Genomic DNA, 27,273 nt, shown 5'->3' with positions numbered 1-27,273 from the left:
ACTTAATATGACTTGGGAATAATTCCAGAATAGCGTGAACACCTCATTGTGTGGATGTGCCATAGTTCAGTCAACCAGCCTCCTACTGATGGAATTTGGGTTGTTTCCAGTCTTTTCTATTACAAGTAGTACTGCAATGAATAATGTACAGCTTTCATCTTTTTGTATTTTTTATTTTGCTTAAAGAATGTTGCTTCAATGTTCTTGAGAGGTATTTTCACTGGGGATAAAATTCTAGGTTGACATTTATTTTCTTTCATCACAATGAAGAAGCAATTAAAATATCTTCCGGGCCCCCTACTGTTGACAGGTCAACTCTCCATCTTACTTGGCTCCTTTGAGGGTAATCTGTCTTTTCTCCTTGGCTGCTTAATAAACTTTTCTCTTTTTCAGTGGTTTTCTGCTGTCTCACTATGATATGTCTAGTCAGAGATTTCTTTTTCTTTATCTTGCCTGAAATTATCTGGGCTTTTTAGATCTGTAGATTGATATCTTCCATAAATTCTGAAAAATCCTCAGCCATTATCTCTTCAAATATTGCCTCCTATTCTTTCTCTCTTTCCTATCCTTGTAGGACCCAAACATATGTTAGATCTTCCAACTGCACCCTTTATATCTCTCATCATTACTTCTATATTTTTCACCTTTCTTTGCTGAATTCTGGACACTTTATTCTGACTTATGCATTCACAAATTCCCTATTCAGATGTATCAATCTACAATTAAACTCCTTGCTGAGTTATTCAATTTTAGTTATTGTATTTTTTTCTTCTAAAAATTCTACTTGGTTCTTTTTCAAGTATTCTATAATACTTTTTATAGTTTCTTACTTATTGCAGGTATTCTTAAGCCCATAGGCATAAAAATAAAGATATTTCATTTCTTTAAACAAGTAAGCATCAGTATTTTATTCTCTGGGTCTAACGATTTCAACATCTCCAATCTTCAGGGGGAATTTCTTTCTGTTGGTTCTCACTCATGGTGTCCTGTTTCCATAAGCACTTGGTTATCTCGGCATCCTGGACACTGTATACGAAAAGTCAGTTGTAGGAATAATTTGAGACAAGGATGATAGTCCCCTTCTTCATAAAAGAATTTTCTTTGGAAAGGATTTTTGTTTACTTCTACTGGGCACCTGGAGGTACTAACAGTCTGGGACTCCGTTAACTGAGTTTAAGGCTTGGGATCCCCTGGGCTGCCAGGTGAAGCCAACCTGAGGCAAGTCTGCTCAAGGACTGGTTTACCTCCTGTTTACTCTCACCCTGGAGTTAGAGAGATTCACGGTGCCAACTTACGGGAAACGAGTGATCAGTTTTGTAACCCATTCTGCTAGATTAGCAGATGATCTCACGGCAAAGGGGGCTGTATGTGCTGGGCTTCCTTCTCTGAGTTTTCTCCTTGTAGATTTTGGCCCAATACTTCCTCACTATCTGGTCAATTCTTTAATGCTTTTAACAAAATTTATCCTTCCCCCAGCTTTTTAAGTTGTCATCAGGAAGAGGATTTGGCCAAATTATTTAGCTTGCCATTAGAAGAAATGGAAGTTTATCTACATTCTCATGAATTCTAGAGATAGGTGTCTACAAGCTAAGGAACACTAAGGATTGCTGGAAGCCACCAGAAGCTAGGAGAGAGGCATGGAAAGGATTCTCACTCAGAGCCTTCAGAAGGAGCCAGCCCTGCCAACGCCTTGATCTCTGGCAGCTGGAGGACACTCATGCAGCTGGCTACCACAAGACATCAGCCATCAGTGTGATCCTCACTCTGAGTTCAAACGTATCTATCCTGAGATGGAAGTCTCCTCCTCTCTTTGCGTTTGGAATCTCACAGAGGCCATTCCACATATATGTATTGAACACCTACCATTTGCCAAGTACCGTTCTCAGTCCTGGGGCCACCACAGTGAACAAGAGACAAAACTCTCCGTCTTCATAGGGCTTTCATTATAGCAAATACCAGTTCAGTATCTTGGTACTTCGGCTCCTTCAAATCCCCCACGTTATAGTGATCCTATACATGCACTGGAGGAAAACTAAGATAACAAGTTCTGGGGTGGCAGGTTGTATTTAACAAATGAAGAAATACAGAAGGCTGTGATGTTGCCAAACTCAAGAGAAACATGGGGAGTGAATTATCCTTCTGACCCCACTCTTCAGGCGAGGATTCAAGATCAGCTCCCTCAGTGCTCACGGAAACCACCTCAGCTCTCCTCAACCTGCTCCCTTTCACTAGTTGTTTCTCTTTTCCTTCCTGATCTGGGAGCCCCCTTTTATATCAACTGCAATCAAACTGTCCTACGCTCACCCACAGGGGTTGAGGGCAGACCCGAGTAATATTTTAGACTATTAGGAATATGGGGATGGTATCTGATGAATCATTATTACCTTGCAAACTTCTATTACATATACTGAGGTTTCTTTTCCAGCATATATGTCAAAACCAACCGAAGAACAGGGCATCTACGTTAAAACACACACACACACACACACACACACACACACACACACGATGTATATGCACATGGAATCCATAAAATGGAACACTCACACATTAAAACTACCACTCAGAATCATTTAGTGCACAGAACACATTATACAATAATTACTTAGCTGTCTGGGATAAACAGTGTTGGATTATCTCACAAAATTTGTGTCTCCACTGTATGTTTGTCACTGAATGTGTCCCACTCCCAGGTCGTGTTCTACAGTCTTTTCTCTGAGACGCTGGATCTCAAAGCCCAGTTATATCAGAATCACTTTGGACGGACGGGGGATTACAAAAGACGAAAATCCCTCTTAGGGGCTGGGACCTAGCGTTATTGAGGTAGGGCCCAGGTGTGTGCATTTAACCAGCCCCCAAAGTGACTCTGATGCAGAGAAGCCCTGTTCCTGGTGTTCTCCCTGTGGTCCTAGCTGGTTGCTTGGGTTACACGTAAGCTTTTCCTTTCAATTGATATTCACCCTCTACTTGGCCCCATTGGTGAACCTGATACAGAAACTCCTGTCTTGTGCCTGTCAGGGACAGCAAATCACCCGTGCTGTAAGGTAAATCTCCTAATCTTCTGGGTGTAGCTCTGACATGTACTATTACCAGGTGGGTCCAGACTTCATGGGAGGCATGAGCCTGTCTTCCCAGAAAGGTCTCTCCCGGTCACCCGCAGGACTGTGCAGCCAATCACAGCTGTCAGTTAGAGATGGGTTCTAAGGCCACTCCTGGTATTGGTGTGAATCACCAGAAACACCTCTATCATCTAAATTTCAAAACTAAGCATTAGGAATATAAATAACTCCATTTTTCTGATAACTAGTTACCACCCAGAGTCCCTCTGTGTGGGTTTCCAGAAGCCCAGAGTTTCTTCCCTGGGCTGGGACCCTGCACACTGAGGTGGAAGGCAATGGGAGACACAGTCACGAAGGTGGAAGGAGCCTGAGTTCTAGATCTGCTCCTTGCCCCGTGTGGGATTTTCGAAACAGGCTGTCTCCTTCTCTGAACCATCAAGAGTACCCTCACTCTTTATAGCTGAGGACACTCTCTTCAGGACCCGGGGAAAAGCCAACAAAAGAGTGGATGAGAAAGTAAAGGGCTGTGGTCATTCATACACTCCACAAGTATTCGTTGAGTGCCTACTATGCGTCAGGTGGCCCAGAGATACAACGGCAACAAAAGCAGATGTGGCGTCTGTTTTCACGGAGCTCAGAGTCTATCAGGGTAGACAGACGTGAATTGACAAATCAAATAAACAGCTATGAGGGCGCAACAGTGACCAGTGCTGAGAAGCAGAGGCTCAGTGGTCAGAGTCATGGACCAGTGGGCAGGGAGCTGACGGTCCAGGAGCCCTGGAGAGGGCTATGACCCAGAGCTCCCGGTGAGTGAAGCGCTGCCTGGTTGAGAGAAGGCAGTGGTAGGAGGATGAGTAGGAGGCAGCAAAGAGGTTAGAAAGGTGAGGCTAGAAGAGACCCAGGACCACAAGATGATGCCCGGGGAGCTGCGTGTGGAGGACTATCCAGGGGTCTGGGCCTTCACACTTTGCACGGCCGTCTGGGTGACAGCCCTCATGCTGGTCCCTCTGGACGTCTTCCTATCCTCAGTCCATCAAAACCCTTCCTTCTGAATACTCATCAGTTCATCCGTCTCAGTCTCATGACAGGTATAAGGAGATGCTATGGCACAGGGGTCAGAATGCAGGCCCCCGAAAAAATGGCCCTGGTTTCAAATCCTGGATCTCCTGCATGACTGCCTGTGTGACCTTGGGCAGGATGCTTTGTCTCTCTCAGCCTCAGTTTCGTCTTCCGTGAAACAAGGAAATAATATTACTTACCCCACAGGATCAGTATACTGAATTAATATGTGTCAAAGTTTTAGAAAGTACCTGGTACGTGGGAATAAATACTGGCTATTAATATTACCGGTGTTCTAAGCACTTTGTATGTAATAGCTCACTTCTTGCAAAAACCCTATGATACTGGTTATTATTATTATTGCTACTTTATACACAAGAGTTCTATCATTCACTTAAAATACGTTAAATCCTAGGAGCTAGGATTAGCAATGAGCAAAACAAACACAGGCCCTGCTCTTAGATGCAGGAAGAATAGAAAAAATGCTCCTGGGCTCCCATGGACCAAGTCTGGGACAATTTGAGCCTCCATATAAATAAAGAGAGTAATAATTATAAGGTGCTGAATCAAACAGGAATTCATGAGTCCATACGTATATAAACGAATGAATGCACAAATAAAAAAATGGGGGGGATTCTTTGTTATGTTAGAATGAAAGTAGAGAAAGTTGTGGAGTTAAAAAAAAATCACTAATTGGCAAATATTGTGGTAGTAACTGATTCAGGCAAGAATTGTCAATGGATGCTAAAACCACAGGGTGAAAGTTTGATGATGAATGAGATATTTACATACTCTCAAAATACTTATTAATTACAGTGAGGAAAATCATGTCTTTATAGTAGAAAAACCCAACAGACACTATCTTAACCAAGTGACTATAGTTAATATCACCAGTGATGGGACAAACACATCCTGTGCCTCCTTCTCTGACGCACTGAGTAGGGCACAATACCTCTTCTGTGGCATTCCTGCCGAATATGCATCTCCTGAGTTTTTCCATGAAGGCACAAAAGGCAAACTCAAATTCAGGCACATTCTATGAAATAACTGCTCTGCACTCTTCAAAGATGTTAAGATCACGAAAGACGAAGGCAGATTGAGAGACTGTTCCAGATTAGAAACTTGACAACTGAAAAGTCTGACAACACGTGGTCCTGGATAGGACTAACTGTTAAGGAACACACTCTCTTAAGATCAGAAGGCACCCTTCTCCTGCTATGCCCTGTTGGTAACCGTGTGAGTCCCTTTCCCAACGTCAGAGTCACGTTGACCTGGAATTGGCAACTGAACCCCTCTCTGAAACTTCGATGAACATGTCTCCTGGGCGTGAACAGTTATTGGTTTTTTTGCGTTGACATAACTCTCACTCAAAAGGTCCAGAAAATAATAATAATAGTAATGTATGCGTGTGTATAGATATGGACAGACAAATCATTAGATAAAATGACAAAGCAAATGATGTAAAATGTGAATATTTGGAAAATCTAGGTTAAGGACATACAGAGGTTCTTTGTACTATTTTTGCATGTTTTCCCCTAAATCTGAAATTATTCAAAAATTTAAAAGTATCAAAAAATCAAGAAAAACTTCAACCCTCCCTCATGCCTGTTTGGGGGGTGAGGGGAGAGGAGACGGAGCTGACGCTGGATCTGTAGAATTGGCAGACCTGCCTGGTGGCTGTGGCTCTCTGTAGGCAGAGATGCTTCCGGCTGGCTGGGGAAGGGTGCTGACAGCAGGAAACATTATTTCTGGCCCTTTTCCAGTGTGGGAGGAAACAGCAAAAGCTCTGAAGGCTGAGGGGCGGGTCCCTGAGGACTAAGGCTGGGAAGCAGAGGGGTGGGCAGGAGGTGGGGTCCTGGCAGGCTCTGGGGGTCAGCAGGGCTGGCTGAGGACCAGGGAGGCCCTGCCCCAGGGCTCTCCCACCACAGAGAAAGCGGAAGGAGGAGAGAAGGGGCTGGAAAGAAGGGAAGGAGAAAATTAACATTTGCTAGATGCGTGCTATCTGCTAAGCACTATTCTGGAGGGTAGTATGTACGTGACCTCGCCAATCCTCATAGAAAGTTTTGAGAGACCTCTTTTATTATTCCCATTCTAGAGTTGAGGAAAGAGAGGTTTAGAAAGACGACAGAGATTCTGCTTGGGGCAGTCCAGTGGAATCAATACGTTAACTGACTTTTATGCTGAAAGCAACTCAAAAAGCTGGTTAAAATAAGAATTTTTAAAAAATTAATCAATGATCTGGCGAGAAAGTATGGAACATTCAGGAGCCAAAAAATAAGTAAAAGCAGGAAGCCAGAGACGTGGGGAGGGCAGGAGGCTGCCCTTCACCTTGAAGGCCTTTGCCAAATCGCGTGAACCTTGGCTTTGCTTCTCAGGGGCTGAGAGAGATGAGACACACAAGAGTCAACCACCAGAGCCCACCCGTGGTGGGAGACCAAGGGAAGGCCCCACCTCCACACAAGGCTGGGCCTCCCCCATCAGGTTAGGGAGAGATCAGGAGCAAAACGCACAATCACCATCCCCATTAAAGCAAGGAAATCTCAGCGCTGAGTTGGGGGGAAGCACTTTCCCTAAGAATTCCCAACTTCAAACAGGCTGTTGGCGGTTTGAAGCCTGAATTCACATACCCTGGTCAGACTGAAACGTCTCAAGCTGAAGTTTCCGATTACAGCATCCCCCTGGAAATCTTGGTAGGAATGTAGAAGAAGGGAGTAGCAAATTCCTTCCTCTTTTTCTGGTGGTTCAAAAAGCAAAAAGGGAAACAGAAAAAATAATGGAGATTCCATTATACAAACCACAGCCTCAAAAATACAAAAAGACCAGTAAAAGCAAAGATTTCACACAAAAGCCGTGAAGGTGAAGTGCACAGGAAGTTGCTGGGCAGGTGCTGGGGGAGGAGTGAATAGTGAGGCAGCTTGGGAGTGGCCAAAACTCCAGCGAAAATACTTTACCTTTAGCTGAGGGCTCCCCGTACAGAGGAGTTTCTCCAGCTCGGCGCTATTGACATCTTGGGTGTATGATTCCTCGTTCCAGGGCGGATGTACCGTGGGATGTTTAGCAAAATACATGGGTTCTACCAACTACATGCCAGTAGCATCAGCCTCCACTCCAAACTGTGGCAATGACACATGTCTCCAGACATGGCTGAATATCCTCCGAGGGGAAGACTGCCCCTGGTTGAGAACCAGCACTCTAAAAGAATAAACCTAGATTCCTTGTATCAGCACAAGCTACGGCTCTGAGAAGCACAGAGTAGAGAAGGAGAAGCCTCATTGTGGGTGGTGGGAGGTGGGGTGAGGCGACTAATGTGCAGAGAAAATAGCACAAGAGCCCAGTGGCAGCAAATCTCAGAAAGTGCCAGCAAAATTACACTCCCTGAAAGAACCTTCTACAAATAGCTGGGGTGTGAGGATCCAACTCATTGCATGGCATGTAATTTTTAAAATCGAGTTAGCACAGAATCAATACAAAGATGCTAAAGAAAAAGAGTGAGGAAGGTCAGGGAAGCCTACCAGATAGAGAACACTGGCCAGAAAATAATGTCACCCGGAACAGATGAATGAGCTGACCAAACATTGTCCTGTGAATTAACAAATCTTAAAAAAACAATTGTCCCTGGGAGGGAAGACCACAAAGTAGAAACATAACGACTCCATGAAGAGATGGCAAGACAATGCAAGGAGATGAAATGAGAACTGGAAGAACTGAGGGATAAGAAAAAACAAAATAATTTCAGAAATGAAGATGCCAAGAAGGAGGGTAGACAGAGCATGTAGAAATGGAGGACAGAAATAAGGAAAGTGAATAAAATGAGACAAAATGAAGAAAGTGGGTTTTTTAGAGGAAAAATGATAGATACAGAAAAACAAAAAAAAAGAGAGAGCCAACACATACATAATTGGAGTCTCTAGACAAGAAAAACAAAACAATGAAATACAACAAATACTTAAAAATAAAAATTGAAGGGAACTTTCCTGAAATAAAAGATTTGAATCTACATAAAAGGTACTCCATATGCCAGAGAAAGTTGACCTGGAACAGTCAATTCCAGGACTCTCCTAATAAAATTATCAGACTTAAAGACTAAAAAAACATATCCTTTGCACAACCAGGCTGAAAAAAAAACAAAAAAACAAACAAACAAAACCCAAATCAGGTCACTTATAAAGGATAAAATAGGGCTGGCCCAGCAGTATTCAATGCCAAACAGTGGCACAATATTCACAGGATATTTAAGGAAAAAGGTGGAAGCCAAGGATTTTATAAGCCATCAAGCTGATCCTGAAGTACACAAACATTTTTAGACGTGCAAGAGCTCAGGCAGTGTTGTTCCCATGAACCCTTCTTGAGAAAATGCTAGAGAAGAAATTTCAAACCACCAAGAGGTGACTAGGGAAACCACACAAAAGGAGCACCCTTAGGAAGCACTGGATATATTTAAATGTAGAGCAGAGACAAAAAGGAATGTGGACATCTGAATGCAAATTTGTTTATGCTATGACATGTGGAAGTGACATATCTAATGAAAAACAGGAGGGGAAAGTGGAAAGAAGACTAAAATAGGGGTCATTCCTCGATGGCTGTGTCTGTAACAGCCAGGAGTTAAAGAAAGTCATCAAAAGCTGAGAAATAAAGCAATAGAACTATATTTAATGTAGTATGCTTAATACAAAAGTAAATATGTAGAGACCATTTTGCATGGCGTTGAGGAAAGGGATGTGGGGGATGGAGAAAGGCACAATTTTCTCATTGCTCATCCTGGAACGCCAATAACTACTTCTTAATCAACACAAGACTAAGGGTTCTATCTGATGTTATAATTATGAAGGCAAACACTAGAGAAAAGAAAAAGAAGTCTTCCTAAATAAGGATTTTAATTGCTCTGTCTAGAACTTCCAGTTCAATGTTGAACGGTAGTGACAAAAGCGGGCATCCTCGCCTTGTTCACAATCTTAGGAGAAGCCTCTGGTCTTTTCACTGTTGAGTGTGATGTTAGCTGTGGGTTTTTCATAAATGTCTTTTATCATGTTGAGGAAGTTCCTTTTTATTCCTAGTTGCTGAGTGTTTTTTATCATGAAAAGGTGTCGGATTTGTTAAACCATCCTTGCATTCCTGGGATAAATCTCATTTGGTTGTGGAGTATAATCCCTTCAATATGCTGTTGGATTCATTTTGCTAGCATTTTGTTGAGGACTTTTGCATGGATATTCATAAGGGATGTTGGTCTGAAGATTTCTTTTCTTGTGGTGTCTTTGGCTTTGACCAGGATAATACCGGCCTCAACGAATGAGCTGGGAAGTCTTCCCTCCTATTCTAATTTTTGGAAGATTTTGAGAAGCATTGGTGTTAATTCTTCTTTAAATGTTTGGTAGGATTCACAGTGAAGCCCTCTGGCCCTAGACTTTTTTTCATTGGGAGGTTTTGACTACAGATTCAATCTCTTCACTTATTGTAGGTCTGTATTTAACTAATTTGTTTAAAAAATACTTTCAGATTAAATCTCAAAATAAAATCCAACTCTTCCCTGTGTGCAGGAGACACACCCAACACAAACTCAAGAGGTTGAAGCTAAAAGGCAAGCAGAGGCATACTAGGCAAATAAAAAAAATAATAACGAACAGCAGAAGTCATGATTTAATTATCGAACTCAATTCGGGCTAAAGAGCACTAAACAAAACGAAAAGGAGCTATGGTTGGTAGCATGGGGCCACTCAGATGCAGATTAACTCTTAGGAAGATCTGTGTGCCAGACAACTCCATTCGCCAGAATTAATTACAGCAGGGAAGGAAACGAAGAGCACGTGGGTCCTAGCAGACTTGAGCGCTGCTCTCTCACAGTCAACCTCAGGGACAGAAAAGCCAGGATGGTGTGTAGAGTGAGGCAGCTGTGCTGCGACACAGACTTACACCACAGCATCTGAAAGAGGAAGCTTTCCTTTTTGCTCCTGTAACAACAGTCCAGGATGGCAGCCAGCTCTGCTCGTTCAGTAGTTTGGGGACCCAGGTTGTTTCCAAATTGTGGCTCCATCGTCCCCTAAGACCCTGTCATCATCTCCTCTGGAGGAGCCAAGTTACCACCACGTATCCAGTTTGGTCCTGGTAGAAGGGAGGAGACACTGTGCCCACACAATGCCCACAGTCTCAGGCCTGGCTCCACAAGCGGCAAACATTACTTGCACTCACATTTTACTGGAGGAAACTTGTCACTGGATAAACCTAAATCCAAGGAGTGGGGTGGGCTGGGAGGGGTCTAGCTTCAAGCCTAGGAAATGAATAGAACAGATCTTAGGGGACCACTACCAATCCATGGCCCATCCTTCTGGCCACTAAACACCTGGGTGTGTTCATCCTCCCATAAGTGGGTCACACTCAACCCTTCTCCGTGGAGGACACACCACAGTTCCTGCCCCCGTGGTCTCTGAGCGATGCACAGACCTCTCCACCAGGTTCCTTGTGGTCCAATGGGCTGTAAGCTAAAAGACCACTCACTTGTCCCACCCACCTAACCAACAGGCAGTGGGGAAATAAAACTCCATTAAATAACCCTCGGGTCCAAGAGGAAAACAAACTAAAACTTCAGTATTCCTATAAAAGAGTGAAAATGAAATATAGTTATAGAAAGACTTGGAGGAAAACTCATAGCCTTAAATATCTGTATAAATTTAAAAAAAAAAGATTGGGGCCAGCCCAGTGGCTGAGTGGTTAAGTTCGTGTGCTCCACTTTGGCAGCCCAGGGTTCGCGAGTTTGGATCCTGCGCACAGACATGCACAGCGCTCATCAAGCCATGCTGGGACAGCATCCCACATACAAGATGGAGGAAGATTGGCATAGCTGTTGGCTCAGCAACAATCTTCCTCAGGCAAAAAGAGGAAGATTGGGGGGCCAGCCCGGTGATGCAGCAGTTAAGTTCGCATGTTCCGCTTTGGTGGCCCAGGGTTCACCAGTTCGGATCATGGTGCAGACCTACGCACTGCTTGTCAAGCCATGCTGTGGCAGGTGTTCCACATATAAAGTAGAGGAAGATGGGCACGGATGTTAGCTCAGGGCCAGTCTTCTTCAGCAAAAAGAGAAGGATTGGCAGCAGATGTTAGCTCAGGGCTATTCTTCCTCAAAAAAAAAGAGGAAGATTGGCCACAGATGTTAGCCTGGGGCCAATCTTCCTCACCAAAAAAAAAAAAACCAGAAAAGAAGTAAAGCTAGCTTCTAACTAAAAAAGAAAAATGAGGGAAAGAACTAATAGAAATAAAAGCAGACATTAATAAGAGTTATACAAAAGAGAATATTATATAGCTAACATACAAACTCAAAAGCTGGTTCTTTGAAAAAAGTCCAATAGCAAAAGGGAGGAGAATGCAAAGATACAAAGTTTGAAATGATAAGGGGGTATTCCACAGAAACGGAAGAGATGACAAAGCTCACAAGAGGTCAGTTTATTCCACATTATGCAAATAAACTTGAAACATGGATAATTTTCTAATTAAAAATAATGTATCAAAACTAGTCTAAAAAGAAAGAAAAAATGTAAAAAGTTAATTTCTATCAAAGAAACAGAGAACTACATCAAGGGTTATCATTTTCAGGTAACACCAGAAAAGTAAAATTACAGCCCAATATCACTTGTGGAAAACAATGCAAATACCCAAATAAAATATCTAACAGAATCCAGCTGCATACAACAGAGCAATACATAATGTTGACACAGGAATGTTCTCCTAGATTGTAAGGATAGTCCAATATTAGCAAATCTACTAGTATAATTTAATGTATTAGTTCATCAGGGGAGGAGAAAAAATCACATGGTCATCTCCATGGACGCCAACATTCACCTCCATTCTTTATTAAAGCATTCAATAAAATAGCAATAATCGAATCAACAATACAAAGAGACCCATGAACCCCTGTGTTCATTGCAGCATTATTCACAATAGCCAAGATGTGGAAGCAACCCAGGTGCCCACTGACTGATGATTGGGTAAAGAAGATGCGGTATACATATACAATGGAATACTACTCATCCATAAAAAAAGACAAAATCATTCCATTTGCAATAACATGAATGGACCTTGAGGGCATTATGTTAAGTGAAATAAGCCAGACAGGGAAAGACAAACACCATGTGATTTCACTCATATGTGGGAGATAGACACACAGATAAAGAGAAGAGATCCGTGAGGGGTGTTTGGGGTGTGTGTGAAAGGGGTCAAGGGGTACATAGGTACCATGATGGATAAATCTAGACCAGTGGTGGTGAGCACAATGCAGTCGATGCAGAAACTGATATATAATAATGCACACCTGAAATTACACAATGTTATAAACCATTATGACCTCAACAAAATAATTTTTTAAAAAATAGGAATCATTGGATATTTTCTTTAAAGTATCCTTTTGGGTCTTGCTTTCAGGATTTGTTACGTGAGACCAGAGCTGTGTTTAGTCTCAGGTTAATCATTCGCACTACTGATGGAAGCCCTTCTGAGCACTCTTCCCACTGCCCCACGAATTAGGATGTTTCCCAGTGTGGCTGGTAGGAAGAGGTTCTACTCTCGGCCCTGTGTGGGCACCAGCTACAGTTTCCTTAATCCTTGCGGGTGGCTCTCTCCCAGCCTCACAGGCACACGCTGATCCGCGCTCTGGTGATCCTGGTGGCCCTCTGCAGATGGCCGCGACTCCTTTTCGCAGCTCTGTCCTCTCCGGCGCTCCATCCTGCCGACTCTGGGCACCTCGACTTCCCTGGGCTCTCAGCTCCCTCTTCTCAACTCAAGGAGTCGGCCGGCCTCCTCCCGGGTCCACCTTCCTGAGCCACGGTCTTGCAGCTCTCTCAAGACGGTAATCTGGAGCAATGCAAGGCTCATACCATTTAATTCCTATCTCGAGGATCACGGTCCTTCACTGCTGACGTCCAGTGACGTCATAACGGTTGTTTTGTGGATATCTCGTCTGACTCTTTTTGGCTGTTCCAGGCAGGAAGGTAAATCCCATACCAGTTGCTCCATCTTGGCAGGGAGTCTCCCAGAGCCTCTGGTTCCACTAAGATAAAGCGGAGTGGACGCAGCATCCTGTGTGTCATTTGCATTTCATCTGCATAATAGGAGATAGCGACCCTCCACGCCCATCTCCAAGTCTGGTTTGGTCTTCCCAGTTGAGGAGACACACAGAGCAGATCCAGCCAAGAGAAACTGGGGCTCCCCCGTAGAGTCTTCAATTTAGTCTTCGTCCTCTGGCCTCATCAAGGACATGGGATCCTTTTACCCAGGCTACCGGGTAGCCCGGTTGTGCTGGTTTTCAACTGTCTAAAGACTGTCTGCTTAGGCAGCCAATTAACTGGCTGGTGCTGCCACTTCCGTGTCTCCGAGCAGTGCTGCCCAACCTCTGGAACATCATTCCAAAGACACTGTACACATATACAACCTTTTAGGTTCCCTAACAGACACATCGCTCTCCACTTGCTTCTTTGATGTAAAAATGCACCTTAAGGACTTTTCTGTGTTAGCACAGAACTTCGCCTTTATTTTTCACTGCTGCATACTATCCCATTTTCTACAGACGTTCCACAATTTATTTAACTCTACTGCTGATGGTTTCCAGTCCTTTACTAATTCAAACACACTGCAACAGATCACTTTGTAAATATGGCAAGAACTTTAAAAAACAGAGAGGGACCGTGTGGCAGCCAGCCTCCACGATGGTTCCCAGCAGACCTTTTCTGCTAGGAGTCACACCCTTGTGTACCCTCCTCCCACGTTGAAGCAGGCTGAGCACTCGCTCTGGGGAAAGCCAGCCGCCTGTCACGAGGACACTCGGGCAGCCCTCTGGAAAGGCCCATTTGGAGAGGAACTGAGGTGTCTGGCCAACCGCAGTGCCGATTTGCCAGCCCTGTGAGCGTGCCATCACAGAGCCTCCAGCTCTAGTCCAGCCTTCACACGGCTACAGCCCCAGCTGACGCTGGACTGCGAACTCATGAGTGACTCCACGTCAGAACCACCCTGCGAGGTGCTCCCAAATATGGGCCTGAGAACTCGTGAGAGATATGAAATGATTCTTATTGTTTTATGCCCCCAAGTTTTGGGGTAATCGTTCTACAGCAATACAGATTTTGGTAACTGGAAGTAGGTACTCCCATAACAAAAGCGTAAACATTTGGAGTAGCTTTGGGGCCAGGTAGGGGACAGAAGCTGGAAGGATCTTAAGGAGAGCATTAGTGAAAACCTGAAGACTCTGTTAGGAGAAGCTGCATTTCAGAATACCTATGTGACTTCTGTGTGCCTTTGATTTTCCTTCCTTTTGAACAGAAGGGTCTGTATCAGTTTTCTCATGCATATTCTACCATTGCACGCTGGGTGTGTGAGGGACAGATAACATGTCCCTGTAGTTCACAGGTCTTCAGATGGAGAGGAACCATATGTGGGGAGCTGCACCTGTGGGACTGCATCCAATGAGCCTTGTCAAACTTGGATATAATTTAGAAGAGGAGACCCCCTGGACTTTAAGCTGATGCTGTAATTGGAGAAAAGAGAGCTCCCACGTGAAAGCTCTTTGTTCACCAGCCCCATCCTTCATGCTGGCAAGCTGATGTGATGCTGGCACTGTGGCAGCCACCTTGTAACCATGAGGAAAAAATTGTCAAGGACAACAGAGAAGATGGTAAGAATCTGGGTCCTTTTCCTTTTCTTTTTTTTCCTAAGCTTTACTCATCTTTACAGCCCAGCCCCTGACATCTCGCATATTTTTTTTTTCCTGGACATGGAGAAAATGGTTTAGCTCCTGGTGGCTTTCTGGTTTTTAGGTCCAGCCTTTCACTAAGCAGAGTCCAGTTGTATTTCCTGTGCATGAGATGCTCTTGAATCTGGGTCCTTGATGGCATCACTGAGCCACTCAGCCCTCCTGCAGACATCCTCTTTATGAGCGGCAACTATTGTCTTTGCGGTTGAGCCATGGTCACCCTGTGCCAGGTTCTTGAAGCTGAATGCAGCCCAGGTGACTCAGAGCCAGAGCTGGGATTCAAATTCCCATCTCCATCCCAACTCGAGCTGAGAGCATCTTCCCCATCCTGAACTGTTTTACAAATACGTCCCTTAGTGTGTGTGTCTCCCCATCAGGCTTCTTCAGGACCAGGGACCATGGATCCCACAGTGCTTAGAGCAGGGGTCTCTGGCCCCTCACATGGGGTACTCCCGGATGGTCCAAGGCAGACTCGGTGTGCCCGCAGCTTTCGGTGGGGCCACTTCTACAGCAGACTAAACCTCAGAACACATGAGCAGCCACTAAAACGGAGTTTATGGCGCAGGCATCTGGGGGTGCCAGGCTCGTGGGGACGGGCCTCTCCTGGAATATCTCGCGGGTTCAGGACAATGGGGGAGGCGGGCAGCTCTGTCAGAACCCTCCCAGAAGATCCGAGAGAAGCTCACAGGTCACCCACAGGCCAGCCGGCAGGTCCAGAATGGCTCCTGGTGAGGACAGGAGCCGGCCAGCGGGGCAATGGCACATTGGCTGGGGTCCCGAGCCTGAGCGGGTTGGCTCCCAGGCTGTTATTTTGGGTTTGGCAGGAATTATTCAGCACAGAACAGCCCAGCCCAGAGCTTCTGGGACTCTCCCCAAGGCTGAGAAAGAGGAGTGGCGTGGGGGCGCTGCCGTCTGGGAGGGGACCCTGCCTCGGCCCTCCCTGCCTCCGTCTCCCCATCTGTACAGGAGGGGCTCGAACGTCTGGTCCCCACGCAGGCCTCCTGCCGACACGTCTCCCAGAGCCACGTCTAAGGCTCCAAGGGGCTCTGGGTCTTTTCTAACCTTCAGAACTTAAAGCTGGGAGGGCTCTCGGGGAAAGACGGGGGAAGCGATTGGCTCAAGACCACACAGCACGGAGCAGAGCTGGGGCTAGGGGCTGGCGTGTCCATCTTCCCCCACCCCACCGCTGCAGCACATCTGGGGCGTCAGGCTGATGTCCTCACCCCAGTCAGGAGAACGGGACACTTTCCCGAGGTGGGGAAACCTGCTCTGGGTCAGACGGGTGGAGAACACCCCCTGCTCCGCGCAGACCCAGGGCAAGCACTTCATGTTCCTTAGGCTGACACAAAGAGAGCCGGCAGGGGGACAGCGCTGTAAGGAGGAAGGAGTTCATCTCCCTCTCAGCTAACGGCCCATCTTTTTTTTTTTTTTTTTTTGAGGGAGATTAGCCCTGAGTTAACTACTGCCAGTCCTCCTCTTTTTTTTTTTGCTGAGGAAGACTGGCCCTGAGCTAACATCCGTGCCCATCTTCCTCTACTTTATATGTGGGACGCCTGCCACGGCATGGCTTGCCAAGCGGTGCCATGCCTGCACCCGGGATCTGAACTGGCGAACCCCAGGCTGTCTAAGGGGAACATGCAAACTTAACCGCTGTGCCACTGGGTGGGCCCCTAACAGCCCATCTTGAGTCCACAGTCCACCTCCAGCCCAGCTCAGTGTCCTGAGTGCCCCAGGCATTGCCTTGGTCAAAGGCAGGCCACAGGCGGAGACACACGTCCCCCATGTAAAGGCCCAGGCCCAGCGTGGCGGGCATCATGGGCTTGCTCATTCCAGGGGACTTCGGCACGTGGCCGTGCGCACTGCAAAGGAGGCTGAGAGACTCAGGCTGGCCCTGTGCTGAGGAAGATGCAGACAGCACATTTCAGAGGACCACGAGCAGTCTCCCCCGAGGTCTGCTCGACTGGCCACCAAACCCCCCGTGTGGCCTCCTCCCAAAACAAAACGCGCTCAGCACACTCCCAGGAGGTGGGTCCAGACTCCATCCAGTTACACCTCCAGCTCACCGTGCAGGATGTCTGGGGGCAAGGAAGTCCTCTCCAGAGCAGCCTATGGTTCCTCACGCTCCAGCAACATAGAAACTGCCAGACGCATCCTCTGTGCCCACTGCCACCACCACCCAGCAGCGCCTCCACACGCCCCAGGACAGGTGGCCAGGGATGGCAAGACCACAGGAAACACTCCCATTTGGAAAACGGAAGAAGGGAAACGCTCAGAAGTCCCTGGGGTGTAGCAATAGGCAAATCACGCTGGCCTCAACGGCCAGGACTTGCTGTGCAGAGGAGGCTGATCTAGCCAACCTGGTTCCGGAAGATTCTCATTTCCCCATCATCCTCTGCAGCCACCTCTCAAGCGGGGGTTAAGCCATCTGGCCTCGCTGGGGGCTGCTTTGGGGCTCAAACCATCCTAATCACTGGCCAATTCCTAATCCCCTTGGCAATAAAATTCCCTCAAAAGGTTTCTGGTCTAGGTGCTTCTAGAAAGTTCCAGGTGCCAATAACTGTACCCAGAGTTGTTTTCTCACAGAGTTCTGAAGCCTGTTTTGTTATTTTGATTCCTGCTCTGGCCCAGCCTTCTTGCTTTAATTCTGGCTGCCTTGGGGCAGCTAAAACAGTAAGTTTGAGTGGGAAGACAAGAACCTTAACCCACCCTTGCCCCAGGGCTGGATCCTGTGCTGGGCTTCCGGGCTGGCCCTCCAGAAAGGCCCTGAGCCACAGCCGCTGCTCTTCTGTGTGGGTTACAAAGGGGTGCTTTTCTCCTCTTCCCCTCCATCGCTCCTGTCTTTCTTGTAATAATTTGCTAAAAGACACAAAGAACAGCCAATGTACACTAGTATTCCGGATCTTTCCAACCACTTCTCCTAGAGCTATGGGCTCAGTCAGTACATGATCGGTTTTCCAAAGTGTCACAAAAATGGTTTTACCAAATGCTTTTCCGAGGTACCACAAGGGCCTCCGACTTCCCGGCCTGCAGTCTCCACCCTCCCTCCCTCTAGGGGTTCTGTTAGGACGGTCCCCCACTGCCAGCGCTAATTTTTGTTTGTTTAGGGTAAGGTAAGGCTGCTATAATAAAGAGATGCAACGATGATCGAGTGGCTCATAGAAGATAGAAGCGTGTTTCTCTCACGCGTAATAATCCACGGGGATCATTCCAGACTGGGAGGCTCCTTGGTTCCACATGGTCATTCAGGGGCCGGGGGTCCTTCCATCTTGTTTCTCTGCCACCCCCTAGGCCATTGGCCTCGTTGGCTTGATCACCACCGGGTTGCAGGCACATCATGTTCCCGCTTGTGGGAAGGGGAAAGAGAGCATGGGGGTGGGGGGAGGGCACCTTAAGGCTGAGGCCTGGGAGAGCACACTTCTATACAGACCTAAGTACAAGAGCGTCCGCGACACAGAGTCTGGCTGCGTGCCCTGGAGGAAGGGGAAAATCAATGCTGGTGGACAATTAGCAGTCTCCACCGAGGGCCTGGCATCTGAATGGGCAGGTGGTCATCATGAGTCCTATGGCCTTGAGCACCAGTGGAGGACGACCTTCCTGTGGGAGCCTCGTGCTCCCGCCCCACATATACACCCAGGCTATAACCTGCTTAGTCCCCAGCCAGGACGCAGGGCCAGCAGACCATCATGGCACATACTTGTCTGGTAGACTTCGCCACACCCCCACAGTCCCCTCTAAAATGATGCCCACCATCCTCCCCTGTGCCAGTGGGGGCCTGAGGCTGATGCATGGCGGCACTGGAAACCAGCTGGCACATGGATGGGTGTGCTGGCCTGGGTTCTCTGAGAAGCAGACACCAAGACGGGATTAAGGGTTCAAGGGCTTCCTTGGGAGATAAGCCTGTGTGAAATGAAATCGGGAGGGAGCCAGCAGGCTGCGACGATGTGAGGGTGACCCAGCGAGCAGGAGAGAGGGAGGGAGGGTGTCGAGGACGGCCCTGCAGTCTAAGAAGGCTTCAGCAGAGCCGTCGGGAAGGCCTTGAGCCAAAGTCCACCAACACAGAAACCTCGCGTCTCCCAGGGATGGTTCTGCACCGTCTCCCAGCTGCGCACACAGTCTGGGGGGCACGGGCTGGACGTGAAGCCACAGCTGGTCTGCTCAGGTCAGTTACACCCCGCAACCGGACGTCTGCAATGCCCTTCTCACGGCCGGCACGGGGCTTACGGTGAGAAGTTGGGGTTCACATTCTAGAAAGAGCACAGGCTTCGGAATTTAAAAAGAATACTAAATTGCAACCTAGCTCACCACTGACGAGCTGTGTGGCACTCAGCACAAAACTCCAGCCCGTGATCCTCAGTGTTCTCATCTGTAAAATGGCTGGGAAGCGTTATCGGGATGAAAGCAGAGGACCCACGGGAGGTGCTCGCTAAGGGGTGGCCCTTATCCCCTCCCCACTTTGCCGGAGCCCAGGGACCTAGGGGCTGCCCCACATGTGCCCCCTGAAGAGGACTCCCAAGTCCACGGCAGATCCCGATTCCCTGGGATCACAGACAGACTTCCCTCTCAGCGCCACATCAAGGAGCCCAGAATCGGCCCTCTGTAGCGGGCGGTGAGGCCAAGCTGGCTTTCCAGAAACACCCTGACAAAAGTCTCCGCCAGGGCCAAAGAGAAGTATTTAGAGGAGGCTGCCGGCCAGGGCTGGGACGGCCACTTGTCACCTCCTCCAGGCTCCAGCTTGTTTGAAAACTCGTCACCCAGGCTGGGACTGTGGGCTCCGTCCCAGGCGGGGAAGGGAAGGACGGAGGCGTCTGCTTGGACAGCCTGTGAGTCCAGACGGCTGTAAATCCAGCCGGCTGGGCAGGCTTCCACCCACCCCAGGCACATGCCAGCGCCGCTGCTGGAGAGGCGCTCTCCCCGTTTTCTCTCTCCTCCAGTGCCCTTCCCCAGAGCACTTTCTATCTGGCCTCCCCTCCCTCCTTCTCTGTGGGCCCCTTCCTCTCTCTCTCCCCAAGCCTAATTCTTCTCGGTCTCTTGACGTTTTCTGGCTCCTCACTCAGCATCTCTCTCTGTATCTCCCCAGCTCGCTGAGCCTGAGTTTCCCTGTCTCCCCGAGGGCCTCATTCCTCTCCATCTTTCTGGTTCTCATGCTCTTTTGCTCCCCTAGTGCAGCCTCTCCCACCATTTGGCCACCCAGCCCAGCCCAGCCCAGCCCAGCAGCCTCCTTGGAGCTGTGCGCTGTCTTGGAATGCCTTCAAATCACAGGGAGGAGCTGAACCCCAGAAGTTCCATAGGACCTCAGAGGAGCCCTCCTGTCTCCCCTCCTTCCTCTGTGCAGGACAGAGATGAGATGTTCAGGACCAGAGTACCCCCCCCCAACCCCCCCGCCGTGTAGCCTTTCTGTATCCATCCTCAGAACCAACAGCCAGCTATAGGCAAAACTAAGAAACTGGGGCAAACAGGACATCACTTTTATATCGAAGAGTAGAGAGTTAGCTTAATTAAATGCAGAGTATCTATTCAATAGAATTTTATAAAAATCACGACGTAGCTCCAAACATACTGATATTTAATACAAATCCAAATAAGTAAAAAAGCGGCTTAAAAATAGTATTTAGAACATAAACCCATTTTGTAAAAGAAAATAGGCACATATAGGCATACCTCTCAAAATGGTCACGTATTTATCTTGGGGGGTGGGAGTATGAGTGGCTTGTTTTGTATTACAGAGAACGAATACTTCGTGGGAAATAAAACATTAGAATAATTTTAAAACAATCCAGGAGGCAGGCAAGATGGGCGTCAGTCTTCCTCACTGCCCTGTCCCCGTTTTAACCCAGCAAACATTTCCGAAGCTCCTGCTCCCGGCTGCGCCCAGCCAGAGACTGAGCAGGGAATGGAGCGATGGGATGTGGTCCCCACAACAACCCGGCTACTGGCCGTGGTGACCCCAGGAGCCCCTGCAGGTGGGTCCGCAGCTGGGGAAGGGGTTGGAGGTGGGCAGAAGCAAGAGGCTCTCCAGCAGGAAGAGGAGTCCTGGCACCTGGGGCCGGGAGGGGAGACGCCTAGCCAGGGTCTCAGGCAGAAAGGTGTCAAACCCACCAGGAAGGCTTGGGGCGTCCAAGAGCTACTGTTAAAGATGTAAGATAAGATGGGGGAGGGGAGGGGGGTGAGGGAAGAGAAAGCCGGCGGAGGATGCCCGCTTCAGCCACTCTGCTCCCGCCCAGAGGAGCTCACAGCAGCGTAGCCACTGCAGCTGCAGAGGCTGGAATCAAAGCACGGATTTGTGCTGCCTCACCGGGCGGAAGCTTTGCAGTTCAGGGCCGTCTGCCACGCGCCCCCACCGCAACGGAACTGTGGCTAGGGGCCGAAACGGCCAGTGTGTTCCCAGGGGCTAGACCAGCGCCAAAGACCCCAATCCCCAGGCCCTGGGCCTGGCCTCCTCTCTCTCGAGCCAGTGGGGAGACATTCCTTCAGGCCTTCAGGGTTCGATTTTTGTTTCTTTGTTTCATTTCCTCTGCTCTGCTGTTTCCTTTAGAGCCCAGGGCTACAGGAGGTGCGGAGTGATGAGTAAAGGGCGGTTCAGATCCTCGGCCGGGCCTGGCCGGGCGGAGTTTCAGCCCCCCGCCACCAGAGGGCACCCGAGCGCAGAAACGTGGCCACCTGGAGCGACAGGGAAGAAAGGCGCCCGAGCTCTCCGCGTCCCTCTGAACTACTCAGCGGAAAGCCTGGCCGTGGTGGGTCTACTCCGGAGTAATCCTGGAGGGGTGGGCTGGGCGGGGGCCACAAGGGCGGGGACCTGCCCTCCTCACCCGATTGTTGTTTCTTACCTCCATCGCCTCCTGCTGCCAGGTGACGGCGTTACACCGCTAACCTGGAGGGTTACGGGTGTAGACAGAGATGCGGGCAGCTGCTGGAAAGCAGACTCGTGTGATGCAAGGAGCGCCAGACGGGAGTCAGGAGAGCTGGCCGCGCAGCCACGACTCTTCGTGTGACCTTTCCTTCTCTGCTAAGTTTGTTTTCTCGTCTGTAAACAAAGGGCGGGGACTCGGTGGTACCCAAGCGCTGCGACCGAAGCCATGCCCCACCCTCCTTGCGGAACCCTGAAGAGGGCAAAGAGGGTTGGAGAAGGAGACCGAAGAATGGAAACAGCCGCTGGTTGCTCCCGCAGCGCAGGGGCGCGGGCACTACGCTGAGTCAGCGCGGGGGGCGCGGGGCCCTCACTTGCGCGCGACAGTGAGTGCGCACCCACACTGTAGCCCAGCCTGAAAGGGCTCCCAGCCCTCCCTCGGGTCCCACCACCCAAATATCCCCTCCCGGGTCTCCCACTGCTGGCTTGGGCCTCTCCTCATCCCCTGCCCAGTAAGGGCGCGGAGGCAGCCGGGTCTTCCGCGGTGGGTGCGGGACGATGGTCCCTGACCCCGGCCTCCCTGAGAGGTCAGTTGAACCAAGGAAGGCGCTCTCTGTCCTCGCAGCGCCGACCTTCGCCTGCCGGCTGCTTCACTCCATCCCGGACGCCGGCGATGGGGAACAGAGCAGGGAGGCAGGAGCGCTCTGGGCCGGGTGTGGATCCACTTGGGGAGGCGAGTAATGGATCTGCGCACCAGGGGCGCGACCTCGTTCCTGTGACTGAAGCTTGTGGAGTTACCTCCACTCGGGGATCCCCGGCCCCCCATTCCAACCGCATCCTTCCCCCACCTCCCCCCAGTCTTGGGAAACTGGGTACCGAAGGTTCAAGAAGTCAAGAGCCTGGAGAAATGCACTGTGCAAATATATTGACTTTATTTGTCTCCGTTCCGGAGCCTCACAGACATATCCAAGTAAAAAGATCATTAAATAAAGGCCGTCAGCCATCGCAATGCAAAAATAAATATCAACCCTCCGGCGCAGCGGCAGCCGCGCCGCGCCCCGAGTCCATCAGCCGCGCCTAACGCTTAGAAAAGTGTTCAGCGAGAGTGTGTTGGCGTGAGTGAGAACGGGTGTGCGCTGGGGGGCACGGTGGAGCGGTGTGCAAAATCGGAGTTGCAAACCATCGGACAAGGGCGGGCGTGGAGGGGCTCTCCAGGAAGCCCTGGCGACCCCGGGCCGCCTGGGCGCGGGCGGGCCTCCCCGCACACGCTCGCAGCAGAGTTCGTACTGGGCAGAGTTAAAAAATAAACCTTTACAAGGGCGAAGAAAGCGGCCCCTCCCCGGCGCCCCGTGCGCGCGCTCCCGCCGGCCCAGGACAAGCGCGGCGCGGGGCGCACCGAGCAGTTCGCCGGCGGGCGAGAGTCCAAGCGCGCGAGGGGCGGCGGGCCCCGGTCCTCGGGGCTCCCCGGGGTGCGGGCCGTCCCGGGGTTCGCGCGCTGCTCCCCGGGCGGGCCGCGAGTGCCCGCTGCGGGCGGCGCCCCTCACAGGGCCGAGTCGGAGTCGCTGGAGTCCAGGCTGTTCCTCAGTTTGCAGCTGCTGAGCTGCTCCCTCTGCAGCGACAGGCTCTGCGTGCTGCGGCGCAGGCACTCCAGGCTCTGCAGGAACGACTTCTTGGCCTTCTCCTCCTCCATCGGGGACACCCCCTCCTCCTCCACCTCCTGGATCTCGTCGAAGGTCACCGGCTGCGTCTTGAAGCGGGACTGGCGCGGCCGCCGCAGCCGGCCCTTGCCCTTGGACAGCTTGGCGGGCCGCACGGGCTGCGGGAACTCGTCGGCCAGGCACACGAAGTGCGGCATCACCGCTTGGTAGCTGGAGCAGATGCCCATCAGCTCGCCGGGCTTGGCGGCCGCCATGGCACTGCCGGCGGCTTCGGGGCCGGGCGGCGGGGTGCCGGGGCTCTCCGGGGGCGGCCGCTGCGCCGGGGCCCCCCGGGAGGCAGCAGCCTGGGGCTCGCCGGGCGGGGGATCCAAATCTGCTGCGGGGTGGCGGCGGCCCTCGCGGGCCCGGGTCGGCGCTCCTCGGGAGGGCGGGCGGGGGGGCCCGTCGGGGGGCGCGGGGACTGGGGGCGCTGCTCCGCTGCGCTCCGAGGCGCTCGCCGCCGCCGCCGCTGTCGCCGTCTGCTCGCGGCGGCCCGGCCCGCCGCTTATATAGCCCGCTGCTGCCCACACGCCTGCGAGCTCGGATGACAGCGAATGCCATTTAAAGCGTGCGCGCCCCGCGCCCTTCCGCCTGACGTCGCCCCGCCGCTCTGGGAAAGTGACAGCCCTTTCCCAGCGCCGCCCGCCCGCCCGGCTCCGGAAGGCAGGCCCCGCCCGCGGGGGTTCCGGGAGCATCCGAGGCCCCGGAGCGCGCGGCGCGGCAGGGGCGGCCGGGGAGCAGGGCTCTCACTGTCCGTCCTGGGATCCCCAGGTTCGTACCCACCGCGGTGGCCGCGGGGCGCAGGGCCCCCTCCCCGCCGCTCCATCACACTCGGGGCGCTGGTTGTTCCTCCGCGGGGTCTGCTCGGGGGCGCGTGTTGGCGGCAGCTCCCGGCCCTCAGAACCCCGAACCCAGGTCTGAGTTCCCAGGAAGGGCTCGGTTTCTTCTTTGAATCCTTGCTGCCCCCTGTCCCCTCCTCCCCCCGATACAGAAACACACACACGCGCGCCCATAGAGGCACGGAGGAATGCAGACCACACCGATTACTCCATCCCAGTTCCTCCCTCCCCTCGACGTCCTCTCTCTGTCTCCTCACCTCCCCACCCCCCACCCTGCCAAGTCCCTCGGGCACCTCTAAGCACGCTCAGAAGATTGACACTTGAATATGGCACTAACAACAACAACAATAATAATAACTACCATCTGGAGAGCTTTACTCCGTCTCGTACGCCTTAACTACCTGATCTTCACAGCAGCCGGTGAGGTCGTGGTCTTCTCCCAGGGTACATACGAGGAAACGGAGGCACAGAGAGGGTACCACCGGGTCCACTAGGGACTGCTGGAGCCAGGCGGGGTGGGAGGCGGAGTCCCTGTCGTTAGAGCCCCGGCTAAGGGCTGAGACCTTCCCGGGCCCCCGGCTTCTGAAAGCAGGGCCCCTGGTGCCTAACTCCCAGGAGGGAACGGCGAGCACCTGACCAGGTGGCCTGAGGAGGCAGAGCAGCACGCACACGCACACGCACACCCAGGGGCGCCCGGCAAGGCTCACAGGGCCACTGGGAAGGAGCGAATCTGGGGAGCCCATTCCTTGCACAGCCAGTCAACAAGGGTTTCTTGAGAACCTACTGTGCAGCGCCACGGGAAAGCCCCAGCAAGGGGAAGTCACGTTCTCGTGGGAGGGACAGGCAGCAAGCCCCGGAGCAAGAGCAGGTACTGGGGGTGGGGGGCCCAGGGATGCAGGTCCCCGGGGAGGATGTGCAGAGGGGGTGGCCAGGAACAGCTTCTCAGAGTGGGTGATGTTTAAAGTGACCCCTGAGGGACATGTGCCATGCTCTATTTTTATTTCATTTAATGTGTTAATTATCATATTTAATCCTCTCAACAACCCTGAGTAACATGTACTTTTATTATCGCCATTTACAGATAGGAAAACCAAGGCACAGAGAAGCTAAGCAACCTGCCCAAGGTCACACAGCTAGTAAGCAGCAGAGCTGAGATTCAAATCCAGGAGACATAGCTCCTAAGCTGTCACTCTTATCTGTGACACTGAAGCTGTTTGCCCTGTGGAGGACACAGAAGGAACGGGTGTGTGACCAAGTGGGAGGACAGTGTTTCCGGCGGCGAATGTGAGTGCTAAGGCACTAAGGCAGGAAAAGTTTTGCATATTCAAGGAACAGCAAGGAAGCCCACGTGGCTCAGGAAGAGAGGGTGAGAGGCACGAGGAGTGAGGAGTCACGGAAGGCCTGACCTTGGCCCTGTTAGGGAGCGAGCATTTAATCCTGAGGGTGATGGTCAGGCAGTGGAGGGTTTGCAGCAGGGGGCTACAGGATTCAATCTATGTTTTTAAAAGGTCCCTGGGGCTGCCATGTGCAGAGTTACTGGAAAGGGACCAGGGACAAAGCGCGGAGCCCCCTTAGAAGATGGTCACATGACCCCAGATACAGACACCCAAGACTTGGATGCGGGTGAAGACAGAGGAGAGGCAGGGAAATGGGCAGGTGTGGGACTTGCCTGAAGACAGAGCTGAGCGGCCTTGCTGCGGGCGGACGGGGAGGAATCAGGCTGATGTCCGTATGTTTGGCCTGAGCAAGTGTCCCATGGTGGTGTCATTGACTGACAGGGGAGTGGGGGGAAGAGAAGGGTGGGGGGGGAAGGGCCATTGTGGAGTCTCCTGGCTACCCATCAGACCCTCCCCCGACGGGAGCGAGGCCTGAAATGCTCAGATCAGAATTGTATTACGTGAGAGGAAAATTAATTTCTATCATTTTAAGACCACTGGAGTTCCTTTTAACAGCAGCTTAGTAACACTTGAATACAGAAATTGATACCAGGAATGGGAAGCTGCTGTGTATAAAAGCCCTAAAATGTGTGGCACTGGCTTGGCCAACAGGCGGGAGCGGTACTGATACAATATTGAAAGACGGAAAGCCGGCAGTGCTTGTTACGCTGCAACAATACAGTTACTAAAAACACTACCTGTGGGGCCAGCCCCGCGGCCGAGGGGTTAAGTTCGCGCACTGTGCTTCGGGGGCCCAGGGTTTCACAGGTTCGGATCCTGGGCACAGACATGGCACCGCTCGTCAAGCCACGTTGAGGCGGCATCCCACATAGCACAACCAGAAGGACCTACAACTAGAATATACAGCTATGTACTGGGGGGCTTTGGGGAGAAGAAAAAAAAACAGATTGGCAACAGATGTTAGCTCAGGGCCAATCTTTAAAAGAAAAGAAAGAAGGAAAAGGCAGCAATATTTTAAAAAATAAAATAATAAACATAAAAAACCATTACCGGGCCAGCCCGGTGGCACAGTGGTTAAGTGTGCACATTCTGCTTCGCGGCCTGGGGTTTGCCAGTTCGGATCCCAGGTGCCGACATGGCACCGCTTGGCACGCCATGCTGTGGTAGGCGTCCCACATTAAAGTAGAGGAGGATGGGCACGGATGTTAGCACAGGGCCAGTCTTCCTCAGCAAAAAGAGGAGAATTGGCAGCAGTTAGCTCAGGGCCGATCTTCCTTAAAAAAACCCCAAAAAACCACTACCTGTGATAATTTGGAAGACAGACCACATGCCTACTGAGCCTAAAATTCTAGAGAAATGGTTGGAAAGAGGCAAAAACATTTGCATATGTTGGCTGCTCAGTGCTGCTTTTAGCAACATATTCAAGAGACTGTCTAGTTTGCAAGAAGAGATGGACAGAAGAACAGAGAGTCCAGCAAACTGCTGTCCCAGGGCTGGAAAAAGCAACGGGTTTCATCCCAAGAGCAGATCAGACGGTCTGATGGTGGCTCAGAGCCTTTCTCAAAGCCCGTCTATCAGGTCAGACATTCAGCCAAACGAAGGATCAACCCTGTGGCAAAGTATCACATGGGGGGTGTTGCCTTGTTCCAAGTCTG

At 50.7% G+C, this 27,273-nt stretch overlaps 2 protein-coding genes across 2 annotated transcripts in view; both read right to left on the bottom strand.

The window, feature by feature from the left end:
• Nucleotides 1–22,510, bottom strand: part of ACCSL (1-aminocyclopropane-1-carboxylate synthase homolog (inactive) like) — a 101,563-nt gene extending 79,053 nt beyond the window's left edge. The window contains exon 1 of the mRNA XM_046643019.1: nt 21,666–22,510. The gene's annotated coding sequence lies outside the window, so the exon portion shown is untranslated. The remainder of the gene's footprint in view (nt 1–21,665) is intronic.
• Nucleotides 22,511–22,593: 83 nt separating this feature from the next.
• On the bottom strand, nt 22,594–24,399 carry C17H11orf96 (chromosome 17 C11orf96 homolog). The gene has a single exon (XM_046643023.1). It carries the CDS (start codon nt 24,075–24,077, stop codon nt 23,226–23,228), a length of 852 nt encoding a protein of 283 aa, XP_046498979.1. The 5' UTR covers nt 24,078–24,399; the 3' UTR covers nt 22,594–23,225.
• Nucleotides 24,400–27,273: the final 2,874 nt, after the last annotated feature.

This window comes from Equus quagga, chromosome 17 (genome assembly GCF_021613505.1).
Source record: "Equus quagga isolate Etosha38 chromosome 17, UCLA_HA_Equagga_1.0, whole genome shotgun sequence".
In the NCBI taxonomy this organism is placed as follows: Eukaryota; Metazoa; Chordata; class Mammalia; order Perissodactyla; family Equidae; genus Equus; species Equus quagga.
Note: the sequence above shows the minus strand (reverse complement) of the source record. Positions and strands in the feature narration are given on the sequence as shown.